Here is a 13,592-nt window from a genome sequence, read left to right as displayed (position 1 = left end):
TTATTACTTGAATCTTCTTTATGATTATCCCTTATGGCAGGAAAGTGGTCAGTTAATAGGAGAAATCAGAGACCAAAGAGACAAGATCACCAGAAATCACTGTTTTGGTTGAGTTGGGGCTGGATTGACAGCAGCATCTCTTAGCCACTCTGCTCTCCTGGGGACTTCTGACAGTCTGGTTTCCAGGCAGACTAACATGTCCTCAATTGGCAGAGATCAATTCGATTCCCGAGCCTGCCCGACAAGCTAAGGTACCAATAATGCCTTGCACAGTGTGTTAAGGGACATAATCAAGTGGATAGGGACTCATGTCGGTTAGACTTTGTCTCCTTAAAAATCAAGAGTGCCCGTGGTAACAGGGAAGTTTTAACAAGGAGGAAAACCCTAGACAGTTGTCTCTAGGTTCTTTGCTACCGCTTCAAGGACAACCAGGAAAAGAACTGCTATTTGAGGCAACTTCATTATAAAATCATTTTTAATAAGCAATCTTAACAAAGAGAGGGAACGCTCTTGTGGAGAAGCCCTCCAGGGACCCACAGGCTGCCCACTTAAGTTATTAGGAAGTTTCACACAAGGGACCAAACAGCTATTTCATTGGCCTCGGGGGACAGAGTTTAGTTTTCACCTCATCTCTAGGGGCGCTGGTGTTATCCCGTCTAAGTACAGCATAGACGGATAGCAATCCGCTATGACAATGCCCCAACTTGGTGGGGAGGGGAAATGGATTTTCAGTTTTGTCAACACAAAAAGACATGATGTAAGGGCGACCAATAAATGAACTCAATATACTTGGTGATGCCTAAAGGAAGAGTTGGGGGACACACCTTGCTGGGACCTTTCTATTCGTTAAGAGGAACCATAGAAATCCATTTTAGGCAAAGGAAGAAATACCTACTGTGAGAAAAGACTGTAGTTTCCCCTATTTTTTCAGTTGTTTGAGGGAAAGATTCTTCGTAATGAAAAGGGACTAACCAACTGCATTTTCCTTCATCTACCTAAGATGTGAGCAAGATGTGGAATTTGGGGTTCAAATTTTTATCAAGCTATTTGTAGCTGAGTTAAAAGGGCTAGAGAGACACAGGTTCCTGGTGTATCACAGGAGCCCTGGCCAATTAGCCCTGGGATGAAAGCAAGTAAGGAGAACCATTAGCCACGGAATTCAAAGTGCATATGCATTTTTTTAAGCTTCAGGGCTCATTCCATGCCTCGGATTTTAATGACATGGCAAGAACTGGCCTTACAATTAGACCTTATAGCTGGGGAGACAGAGCAAAAGGGAACAACTTTCTCTACTGTCGGAGTCACCCCATCTGCATAGGTTGAAATCTTTCTGCCCAGGAAGCATCTCTCCCTATAGCCTGTCACAGGAATGGGCAGAAGAGGAGCTTCTAGCTAAGGATTGGGGTTTTATCTGGGCTCAGAGAAGGAGATGAGACACAAAACATCTGATTCAGATGATGCTAAGTGACAAGACAGGAAAACAATGTTCCCAGGTCTCAAATTTTCCCTATGCATTCTGGAGCTCCTCATCATCCATGAGAGAAAGGAAACATCCATGTCTTTCTATTGTCCATCTCTTCTTTTGTAACAGTTGACTCCAACCACATGGGTCCACCACATTGTTCTCAGAGCCATCAACTGACCTAGTGATCGTGCCTATGGCCATGGTTTTAGATAGAACTTGGGTCATCGCCAGTGAGCTGAACCCACAAGATGTTAAAACAGAGTATGTAAATGCAAACTCAGTTCTGCATTTTCTTGCAGTACTTTTGTTATAAAAAATCCCTCAAATCAGGGTGGTGGGGAAGCAAGAGGTGCTAGGGAGACAGTCAATCACTAAAGTGCTGGCCTCACAAACATGAGGCCCCGAACTCAATCCATAGAAGTCAAATAAAAAAGCCAGACATAGTGGCATATGCTCCCAGTGCTGGGGAGGCAGAGACCCACAAATCCCTGGAGCTTGCTGGCAAGTCAACCGTGCCTACTTGGTAAAATCCAGGCTAATGAGATAGTCTTAAAAAATCAAGGCAAGTGGTGCTTAAGGAAGAAGGACCAAGGTTATCCAACACACACACACACACACACACACACACACACACACACACACACACACACACACACACAGAGAGAGAGAGAGAGAGAGAGAGAGAGAGAGAGAGAGAGAGAGAGAGAGAGAGTCTTCAAAAGGAGGTGGTTTTTCTCCTGCAGAGTAAGCTGTTAGACATGGAGGGGAATGGGTGGACTCTACATGGGGTCTCATGCAGTTCTAGGCACAGATTAGGAAACCTAGTAAACCTGCCTCTTTCCTACCCCTGCTCTGCAGCCTGCCAGCCTTCCTTAGGTTCTGCTATTAAATTTCAGGATTTTTCTGTCATAAAATCTTTTCATCCCCAAAGTAAAAATTGAAAATGAAAGGTATATCCATTAATGTCCTTTACTGAATCTAAACCACAATCTATCACATTTTAGCACCTTTATTTGATAGCTTATTTATTTATTTGTTTACCAGTTGTTTGTTTGCTTGAGACAGGGTCTCACTAGGCACCCTGGCCTGGCCTGGAACTATAACCCCATCCAGGTTTGCTTCACACTGTTAAAAATCTGTCTCCTTCTCTCAGCCCTCTAAGTCCTTGGACCAAAGGTATGTGTCACAATGCCTGGCTCAACTTTCTTTTTAATAGTTACAGTTAGCTGTTGACTAAGACATTAAAAGCTATAATTAATGCTTAGGTGGTCAACACAATAAAAGACAAAGTAGCCATTTTTGCTATATAGGAGAAACATTTGCCCAAAGATGGAAGTTGAGCAAATAGAGAACATTCCATTGGGAGGTAGGTACCTTGGGCTGTCAAAGGCAAGAGGGGAATCAGCTTGGGAATAAAACCTTAGTTGCAACAATGTGCAGAGACAGGCAGCAATTGTAATTAAAACTTACTGTAAAGTTTTAGTGTAATTGTTTACATTAATATAGAGTGGAGGCATTCTTCACATGTCAAGCACATCAGAATCTCTACCTCTGCAGCATTTTCATTCCTGGCCTGCAGATATTACCACCCAGATCAAACCCTAAATTCAGGTAGGATTAAGCATCAGCAAAAATCTAGTTGCTATCTTTAAAGAAAAGATTTAATCTCCGTGTGTGTGTGTGTGTGTGTGTGTGTGTGTGTGTGTGTGTGTGTGTGTGTGTGTGTGTTGATGTTCACAGAGGCCAGGAGGGGAACTATCTGCTCACCTGGAGCTAGACTTATAGGCAGATATGAGTTGCTCAATATGGGTTTTTGGAAACCAAACTCCAGTCCTCTGTAAGAGCAGCAAATGCTCTTAATCAGTGAGCCATCTCCCCAACCCTGTAGCTGCTTATCTTTCAGATACAGTCCACTCCCTGCATTCTGTCTTGCAGTCCTGTTTGCTTGGTTGGGTTAGGCTTCAAGGAAACCACAGTGTGCTGAATCACACTATCTGGTCATTGAATGGTAAGCACCAACTATCAGATTGAACTGGAAACAAAATAAAACAAAACAAAACAAAACAAAAAACGCATACTATACAAGGCACTGACCACAATGAAAGGCTCTGCTTCGGCAGAAGATCAATTCATGCCATCAGCCATGTACATGGCTAGTGGCTGGGGCTTTAGATATCCTAGAAGCATAGGAGCCTCAGAAGAGCTGTTACTATCATGGGATCAGCTTAGTTGTATGAACAGCGATATTGAATGTTCAGCATCTTTGACGGATCAAGTTAGGATGTTAAACAGATGATACATGATCCTTTTAATGTAGGAAAGCTGGATAGTTGCCAGCAGATCATCTTAGTTAGATGAACTTTCCCATACAGCAGGAATAACATTCTTCTGTCTTGAAATAAGTCGATTCTTCAAGTGGAAAAGCCTATCTATCAACACAATGTGTGTATATATATATATATATATATATATATGCCACAACAATGGCACCAAACCCAGGGGCCTACAAGATGGCTCAGCAGGTAAAGGATATTGTTTCATAGTCTAACAACTTGGGTTCAAACTCCAGATCTTCAAAGGTGGATGGTGAGAAATGATTGTACAAAGTTGTACTCCAATGTCTACATGCGTGCCATGGCATACATGCCTGCACACAGACATCACATGCATGCACATACATAATAACAATGAAAAACTAAAATAGAGAATGACTAAAAAATAAAATAAAACCTCAAACAGTTGTAGCAATAACTATATTGTGCTTGGCTTTCTTTTCTGCTGTAGAGTGGGAGAAACACTCTAATGAAACCAGTTGATTTTAGAACGCTTTGCCTTTAAATCCTATGTCCTTGGGGCATGCTAGTATATGTGTCTTAGTTTCCATCTTTGAAGCAGGAATGGTATAATGCCTACATTACAAAGCCATGGCCATGACAAAACACATGAGGATTTTTAAAGTACTCTAAAAAAGGCCTCTCACCAAATGGTTCAAAGGATGAACCACTGCCCACACTAGAGATGCCATTGTGGCTCTCCCATACACAGAAACGGGCAGTCTCATCTGTTTCTGAGTCTGGGCTCTGCCCATGACCAGCTGGGCGAGTAAACAAGTTTTTTGACTCCTTTAAGCTAAGTGATTCATTCTTTGGATACATTTTCATATCTGAAACTTGTTGCAAGGGCGAAAGCCAATGGAGCTCATGAGAAGATGAGAGGAGATAATGACAGCCAGCATTAAACACAATGTATAGAGTCTGGGCAGTGCCTTGTCCATGGTACACACCACTATTGCCTACAACTGTAGGCACTTCTGCTTTCACTGTTGTGTTGTTCTCACTGTTGAATCAAAGGTAACAAAGGCTTCTATAGTAGATAACTAGCCTCTCTCTTTCTCTCCTGCCCCATTTCCTCTTTCATACAGACATCTGCTGTACATATTTGTGTGGGTCTGTGTGCATGTATGTGAGGACGCCAAAGGTCAAGACCACATATCTTCCTTGGCCTCTCCCCATTTACTATTTGAGACAGGGTTTCTCATTAAACCAGGAGATCATCAGTTTGGTCCTCCTGCCTCTGCCTTTCCTCCACCAGGACTATAGGTGTGATTGCCATACCTGTGTTTTTTGTTTGTTTGCTTTTCTTTCTAACACACGTGTTCTTGTGCTTTCATGGAAAGCACTCTGCCCACATAGCTTCCAACACAGTCCCCAGATCTTTCTTGGAGTTCAGCCTAATCACGAAGAAGAGCTTATTAACTGTGTAATAAATCTATCAATCATAAAATAATCATATTATTTTATAGGTCAGATAATTTTGTTTTCTGGAAGAATTTTAAAGAGTCAATTACTACCTCCCCACACCCTTGGAACCTATGTTATGTATGAGACAGTGTCCTTATTAAGTTTTTGTCAATGTGAGATGAACTAGGGTCATCTAGGAAGGGAAAATTTTAATTGAGAAAATGCCTCCAATGGATTGGCTTATAGATAAGTCTGTGGGACACATTTTTGATTAGTGATTGATGTGGGAAGGACCAGGCCATTGTGGGCAATGCCTCTCTGGGACAGTTGGTCCTAGAGTATACAAAAAAAGTAAGTTGAACAAGCCATGGGGAGCAAGTCAGAAGCAGCCTTTCTCCATGGCTTCTGCTACAAATCCTGCCTCCAGATTCCTGCCTTGGTATGCCTCCCTGACTTCCATCATGGTTGACTGTGAATGGGACATGTAAGCAAACACACCCTTTCTTCCCTAAGTTGTTTGGGTCATGGCGTTTATCAAAGCAATAGAAGGCAAACTTGGATGGGAAGGAACACAAAAAACTTCTATTCTAAAGTCAGTTCATGAATCTGGAGTCTACTAACAAAGAAAAAAGAGCATCAGGAGGCCTAGGTGGAAACACTTAGTGGGTATAGCTCTGTGTAGAGCTTTTGACAGCTGATGGAAATGCTGAACTTTCAGCTTTTCTGTGGAGTTCACAGGTCCTCACCCTGAAGTTGGATTTTAAGACTATGAAAACTGTCTGCCTTGGGCGAACCCCCAGGGCCAAGTACAGTCCATTTATTTTTAACATGATGGGCCATAGAACAGCTTAGGAGGGTGTAGCTGTAGCCACACAGACCAACTCTAAACAATGAAATCGTTTCCAGACTCTATGCCAGACACTTGGCTTCTTCCACCTAATCACTCTTGAAGGGAGTAGGTAGGTATTGTTCAGGCTGAGAACAAAGGAAGATGAACACCAGGAACAGTTGCTAGGGTCCCAGGTGAAATAACTGAATTTACGTGGTTGTTCCCAGATGTTTGGAGCACAGCATCCAAATCTTGTATAGAAGACCTCTAATTCTTTTCTTTTCTCCTACACGCCAGCTAAACTTGCTTTCTGGTCAGAGTGGAATCTTCTGGAATAGGTGTACCTGATATTTGCATCTTAAGTTGTTTCCTGTGACTATGCCCCTGCTCTCCTTGTCTTAGCCCACCTCTGTCTCTCATTCTATGGAGTCTTTGAGAGCAAAGGACTTGCCAGCATGAGCAGGCAGCCCTGTGAGGCATGAACATTTGCATTTTGGTCACGTCCCATTGTCATCAAGCTTTATATTGGGATAGCTAATAGCTCTAGCAATGAACCTTCCGGTTACTTTATGAGCATGAATTTAAGGCTTTTCTGGATTATTTGTCAGTGAGCCAAGTGATGAGAATAGAGGCCCACTAAAAGAAGGCTCATGTCTGTCTTAATGTCCTAATGACCCTGCCAGCACTTGAAATTATAATTGCTGTGAGTCAAATGGGTTGCCAACGTAACCTACAAACTCTTTCACCAAAGCACCCTCCAGTAGTCTTGCAGGAGTGGTGCCTGGGTTTTATTGGACTGCGAGTGAGCCTCACGTTCAAGGTTGTTGAGAATCTACAATCAAAGAGTGGCTTCCAGGAATGGAAAACAAATTAGCAAACAAGCCTTTTCTGCTTCTTGGTTCTTCTGAGTAGATAGTAACAAATGTGACAAATTGGTGGGATTATTTTGTGGGGTTCACAAAGACCCAAGGAGAGAAGATTGAGGCCTCTCATATTCTTCAAGTCAAATTCAAAGCCACATCTCTGGGGATTAAAAAGGGAACACAGGGCTGGGGAGTTGTATCAGTGATTAGGAGCATTGTTGCTCTTGCAGAGGACCTAGAGCACCCAGTAGTGGATTCCCAGCACACATACGGCAGCTTACAACCATCTGTTAACTGCAGTCCTGGGGGACCTGAAGCCATCTTCTGACCATCATGGGCATGAGGCATACACGTGGTATATATATATATATATATATACATATATATATATATATATATGTATATGTATATGTATATGTATATGTATATGTATATGTATATGTATATGTATGCAGACAAAACACTCAACATCTCAAACATATAAAATAATAAACTATAGATAAATTGAAAAGGTGAATACATTAATTTGTACTATTTTAAATGACTGCAATAAACATTTTTAAAGGGACATAAAAGATAGCACCTAAAAGTAATATTCATATTTGTGCTAAAATATTTTGACTGCCGAGAGTCAGAATCTATAAATAATACAGTGCTTTAATTATTTACTTTAGGTGTTAGCCTGTTACAACCAAACATAAAAAGATGTACTAACTTATCTGCTAGTAGCAATTTGTGTTAATACTAAAATATTTTTGGAATATTTGGGTATAATATTTCTGTTGATATTGGGGGAGGAGGTTGTGTGGAAAATTGACAAATCAGTTTGAGATTAAAAAGGCACACTTTTTTGACTGCTCACCATTGAGTCACCTATACTTCCTGGACATTTGTATTTTTCTGTGTATAAATGAAAGAGGCAGGACAGGCTTAGGTGGAAAGAATAAGAAATACAACTAAAGAAACGCCAGTGCTCAGGTATCATTGGTACAATCTCAGGGCCTTCTATATATCCTCTGGGCCTGCCTTATGGTGGCTTTTTGGTGTCCATTTAGTGACAATTCTGTGATGTTAATCTTCACAGCAGCTGGAAAGAATGGTTTGTTGCAAGTTTTCTTTTTCTTTTAAATTCTCATGTATGTGAATGGGTATGTTTCTCTCTATGTATGTATCTGCCATGTGAATCAGGTATCCATGGAGTCCAGAAGAGGGTGTTGGATTCCCTGGAGCTGGAGTTATAGTATGGATTCTGGGAACCAAACTTGGGTCCTCTGGAAGAGCAGAGCAGCCAGTGCTCTTAACCACTGAGCCATCTCTTGAAACTCCCTTCGAATTTCAGGTTTATTGGCTCAGTATTTGTCCTTGTGTAATATTTTATTAAATACAGAACTATCCAAGCAGAATTAGATTCAGAAGTCAGGAGTGAATGACCAGTTGTCCTTGACAATTAAAAAACCAAATAGCAGTTGATTCCAAGAAGAAGAAGAAGAAAAAAAACACTGATCTTATTCACTCAGTATTATTTCATCAGGAAAAGAAACCAGAACACTCCCTTGAACACGCAAAGTGCAAGCACTCTTGCAAGTGTCTAACCAGATCCGTATGCTATGTAATCACCATGAAAATGAAATTGAAATTCCACACCACAGTGTGAAATTGATCTAATGTCCCTGTCCCACAAATAAAGATGTTTTTTCATGTTCACATTCGAACATGAAACCTAACAGCATCATTTCCTATCAAAAATTGAAAAACATTACAGATGCAAGAATTTCTTAACCAATTTGGGCATGATGACTTAGCATGAGAAACCCCTGAGCTTTAACTTCTCCCCCTGAGCCAGCCAGTCAAACATTTAGGCATCCTTCAGTGCTTGGGAGAACCTGGCTTTCTAAGGACTATGCCCAGAGACTTCCTGGAGGCTAGTAATTTCATGTCCTTTCATGAAATGTATGGCTCAATTTGCCCCAAACCATGGTGTACATGTGTGTATGTCATGTATGCTCACACAGTCTGAGTGTCATAATTATTCAGGTTCACTTTATAGTTCTTGCAACTCAGAGTGGTGCACATGACACACTGGTCTTATAATATATTTGGCAACTATACATATTAATTTGTAAGCTGAACAATTTGTTTTAAGGGCAGTTAGAAAGCTCAGATTGAAATCACTAATTCAGGGTGACTTGAGTTGTCAACTATTATATAGTCAAGGCTTGACCAAGGTTTCCAGAACCCTGGCTAAAAATGAAAACTTTGAGTCAGTACAGAAATGACTTCATATACTTCACTGGTAGTGAAGAAACTTCTTGAAGAACAGATGTCAAGAGGAGTTAAGAGGAGCTGAAATTTAACATCTTGAAAAAAGAAAAAAGAAAACCCGCAAAGCACATTAGGATGGTTCCATTTTCAAGGAAGAAATCATTTGGGGGATGGCTATTAGAGAAAGAACTGATTGATTTTCTTTTCCTGCATACATTGTAGACCCAGGCTAAGATCAGAAACATAAAGGGCTATCTGTCAAGCTGGGTGACAAAAACAATCTATGTTTCCAAGGCACAGAGGACTTCCACATTCATGCATCTCAAAGAGTGAAATCTCTCCTGACATTCATAATCCTGTGTTCACTGCCTGAGCACTATTCTTTCCAACTTGTCATGGGGATATTTTATTTTGGGGCATCTCCCCCACTTAGAAAAGTTAAATATCATCTTGCCCTTCCCAAAACATCCTGACATCATCTGACCTCAATCTTTCAGTCAAGACACTTGTGAGCTTTGAGTTTTTCTACAGGTACTTCATGCTTGATGTCTTCCAGGGTATCTAACCTGTAACTCGCAGGCCCCATGAAATCCAGGATCGCTATAAATGAGGCCCAATACAAACTCACAAACTTACTTAAAACATTATGATAATAGCTCAGTTGAATTGTGAGGTTTTTCAAGTGTGAACTCTGTAGATGACAATGTCATGTAATGGTGTCAGAAGGTCGGACACCAGAGTGACTCTCAAGGTTAGAAAGAAACTACCATTATGGCTATAACTCTTAAGGTTGAGAGAGATGAAATTCTCCAAGCTTTTGCCGAAAGGCCTACCTGGTTAAATTGCCTGATATTAAAGTATAATTCCCCACCCCTCACTGGTCACCACTCTTATGCTATCCCCTAAATCCCTCCATGAACTTCTATATAGGCCCATAAGTTATTTTCAGTGATGGCAATATCTTGAATGTCTTTATAGATGGACTGTCTATACAATGCCAACAACTGTGGCCTCTGCTTTCTGTGATGTCATCAATTGAGGTATGATCTTCATTTCTATGGAGCTGAACTGGGTTCTTTGGTCTGCTTATCTAAGAGCCAATCCACAATACAAACTGTCTGTAGCTTTCTGTATATGGCTAGGTGGCCAGAGGTCCACACCCCAAACCACCATAAACAGTAGGCACAATCAGCAGCCCCTGCTTGGGAGAGGCCCAGGACGGAGCTAGCAGAAAGACTGGATTACTTACCACCTCTAGAGTGGGTCCCTCCAGGCCAGGGACGAGCTCATGGGCAAGGCTGTGCAAGGAAGCTCTCTGTACCATGCCTGCCCTGCGGATATACAGAGGACTTCAGTGGCCTGCGCTGTCAATCTCTCAGTCAGCATGAGCTCAATTATGCACCGACAACAGCAAGAACAACAAGAACAACGACAGAACAACCCCCAAAAACTAAGGGTCACAGACTAGCCTGATTGAGGTGGGGCACAGAGACTGCAACTGTGGAGGTGCCATCCTGACCATACACCACCTAGCTTGGGCTGGAACTTTCATGGTATTTCAAACAAGCATTCCATGGAGACCCATGAGAGCCACATGGAGGAAATGCAAGACTGGGCCCTAAATGTCAGGCAGCTTCTCATTGCAAGAGACTTCTTTTACTTTAAAAAATAAAAATTTTAATTTCTTATATTTTTCTCTTCTACAAATACAGAAAGACAGACAGACAAACCCAAGAGCAGAGTTTGAGAATCAACTGAGGCACAAGCGAAACTATTTTGATGTTACATAGATATTGCTCCCCCCCCCTCAATGATTCACGTGGAACTAAAAAAAAATGTAAAAAGTTGAATGAAGAAAAATGTGGGGCTATATCCTTGTCATTCCTCTGCCGTGCCAAAAATAGATTCAATGCTGCTGGACTTGGGAAGATGCCCAAACATATCTCATAGGTAGCACGTATCTGTGGTCTAAAATACTCATCAAATTCTAAAGACTCTATTCGTTCAAAGGCCTAAACAATATGCTGGTCAGCTACAGCGAAGGTTGACTGCTTGCATCAGCAGTACAGTGTTTCATCCTGAAGTCCAAGGCTCAGTCAAACATCCCTGCTCCGATTACATATCACAGCACCTTACACTGACATGAGTTGGTAAGTTTATGGTGGAATCTGAGTGAGGCAGTTGATGAAGGCGATTGACCCTGAGAAGTGGGATGAATACAGAGCATAGACCCAGCACACAGTTCCACACCACACTATCAATGCCAGTTACCGGGGCCCCCACGGACCATTCCATGGTTGTGCAACAGCGCCTCTATCCCCCTCAGTATCTCTGCTCCACAGACATAAGAACAAAACAACCTCATCTGTGAGCTAGTGGCAAGGAAAAGGAGAGAGAAGCTTAAAAGAAATCAGGGTTTTCTGAAACTCTTCTAAGAAGGATCCAGAGTAAGAGACAAACAGTAAGTAATTGATCCTCCTGGCTAGGTTTTGTGGCATCTCTATAGGTTCGTGGCTTGGAACACCAGAATTCACCAGCTTATGCCTGACCTTGCTCATCAACACACACTCAGTACAAACAGGTGGAGATGTGCCAAATCCGACCACTACAGGTTGAAAATATGACCACTATTGACCATGGAAACATTGGTTTATGTTCGAAGGGCCACAGCAGCCAGACATATGCGAATTCCAACTCTTCCGAAAACTTGGGACAGAAACAAAATGCATTACTTACATGTGTGTGTCTTCTTCGTCACCGAGATCCCTGGAAGAGAAGAGACAGAGAGACAAAGGTCAAGAGAGGTTCTGTGAGAGTCTCTGTGGTCATAGGTCATGCAGTGTGGGCTTGAAACATGTCACCTTCAGTCAGTGACAGAGCTGGGATTGATCACAGGACATACTCCAAAGCCTCGAATTGTAAAGGGAGCTTACCCTCTCTCTTATGAACTAACTGCATGGTTGATAGCTCAGTCAGCACCATGCTTGTCTTGCAAACACAAGAGTTCAATCCCCCAGAATCCATGTTATAAAATAATTAGTTTTATTGGTGCATGTTTGTAATCCCATTGCTGAGGAGGCAGATGAAGGCGCACCACGTTCCTGGAGCTTGCTATCCATCCAGGCTAGCTCATTTGGTGAATTTCAAGCCAATGAGAAACTATCTCCAAAATAAAAGTGGGTGTGCCTGAGGAACCCTACCTGAGGTTGTCCTCTGACCGCCACATACACATGCATATACATGGGCCTGCACATACGTGAGCACCCCCACTCAGGCATGCATACACATGCACTCACACACAAGGCGACGGCCCAGGCAGTAGTGAAACAGCATGAAGAAGATGAGAAAAAGCTCATTGCTTCATTGTCAATATGGGAGGGGGAAATCATGTTAATAGGCAGAAAGAAGGCACAAGAGAGCAATGTCAAAGGATTAATTTGGCACAGCCATTGATCTTGAGTTTCTTTTTAGTGAAAATATTCCTTCCTGCTTACTTTTTTTTTTTTTTTTTTTTTTTTGGTTTTTCGAGACAGGGTTTCTCTGTGGCTTTGGAGGCTGTCCTGGAACTAGCTCTTGCAGACCAGGCTGGTCTTGAACTCACAGAGATCCATCTGCTTCTGCCTCCCGTGTGCTGGGATTAAAGGCGTGCACCACCAATGCCCTCAAAGCATAGCTTTTTATGGTGAAGAAAAATGCAACCACACACACACACACACACACACACACACACACACACACACACACACAAAGAGACAATGTTATTTATGTGTCTGTATTTGTTAAAGCATAGGGGAATGATAGCCTGCTCTCTACAAATAGCATCGATGTGTACGGTGGGAACACAGAGGATGCATGAGTCAGCAACTTGGATGTTCCCAAGATGATTGATGGGTGACAGGTGACAAGTGGAACTAAGTAGTAGCTGGCAAATGGCACCCGACAGAGAGGATGGCCATAAGCTTCAATGCAAGCAGTTCTAGCTCCATTGCACAGTATGGAAGCTTTGAACAGCTCTTATGCTTCAGCCTTCTAGGGAGACATTCTCAGGCATAAACTGACTCAAAGCAATCATACTGTTGAAAACATTTAACTTGTGACTAAGAACTGTGGTAAACCTTGAATTTTTTTCTTTCAAGTTATTAAGAGAACTATTTAACCCTCCCCTGGAAAGTAAAAGTAGCTGGAAAATTTGGCACCCTGGAGCATTGGACCTATTACTTAACTATGGAACATGTCGTTCGGGGAGGAGATCTGTTATGAAAACCCTTGGTAGGCATTAAGGGAAAAAAGTTTCAAAGTTGAGAGCCAAGACCAAAATCACACACTTGCTTCTCCGAAGTTTTCCAAAGGCCTTATTTAAGGAAGCTGAAATTACATAGCCCAATTCAAATTTACCCGCCCCCCCCAGCCCTCTTATGGAGGAAAATGAGACT

The 13,592-nt window shown here is 42.0% G+C and overlaps 1 protein-coding gene across 1 annotated transcript in view; it reads right to left on the bottom strand.

The window, feature by feature from the left end:
- Positions 1-13,592, bottom strand: part of Rora (RAR related orphan receptor A) — a 726,629-nt gene that overhangs the window by 173,092 nt on the left and 539,945 nt on the right. Inside the window, exon 2 of the mRNA XM_035444448.1 lies at positions 11,896-11,925. Within this exon, the coding sequence (XP_035300339.1) occupies positions 11,896-11,925 (30 nt within the window). The remainder of the gene's footprint in view (positions 1-11,895; positions 11,926-13,592) is intronic.

Source organism: Cricetulus griseus, chromosome 4 (genome assembly GCF_003668045.3).
Source record: "Cricetulus griseus strain 17A/GY chromosome 4, alternate assembly CriGri-PICRH-1.0, whole genome shotgun sequence".
NCBI classification, from domain to species: Eukaryota; Metazoa; Chordata; class Mammalia; order Rodentia; family Cricetidae; genus Cricetulus; species Cricetulus griseus.
This window is presented reverse-complemented; position numbering and strand designations above follow the sequence as displayed.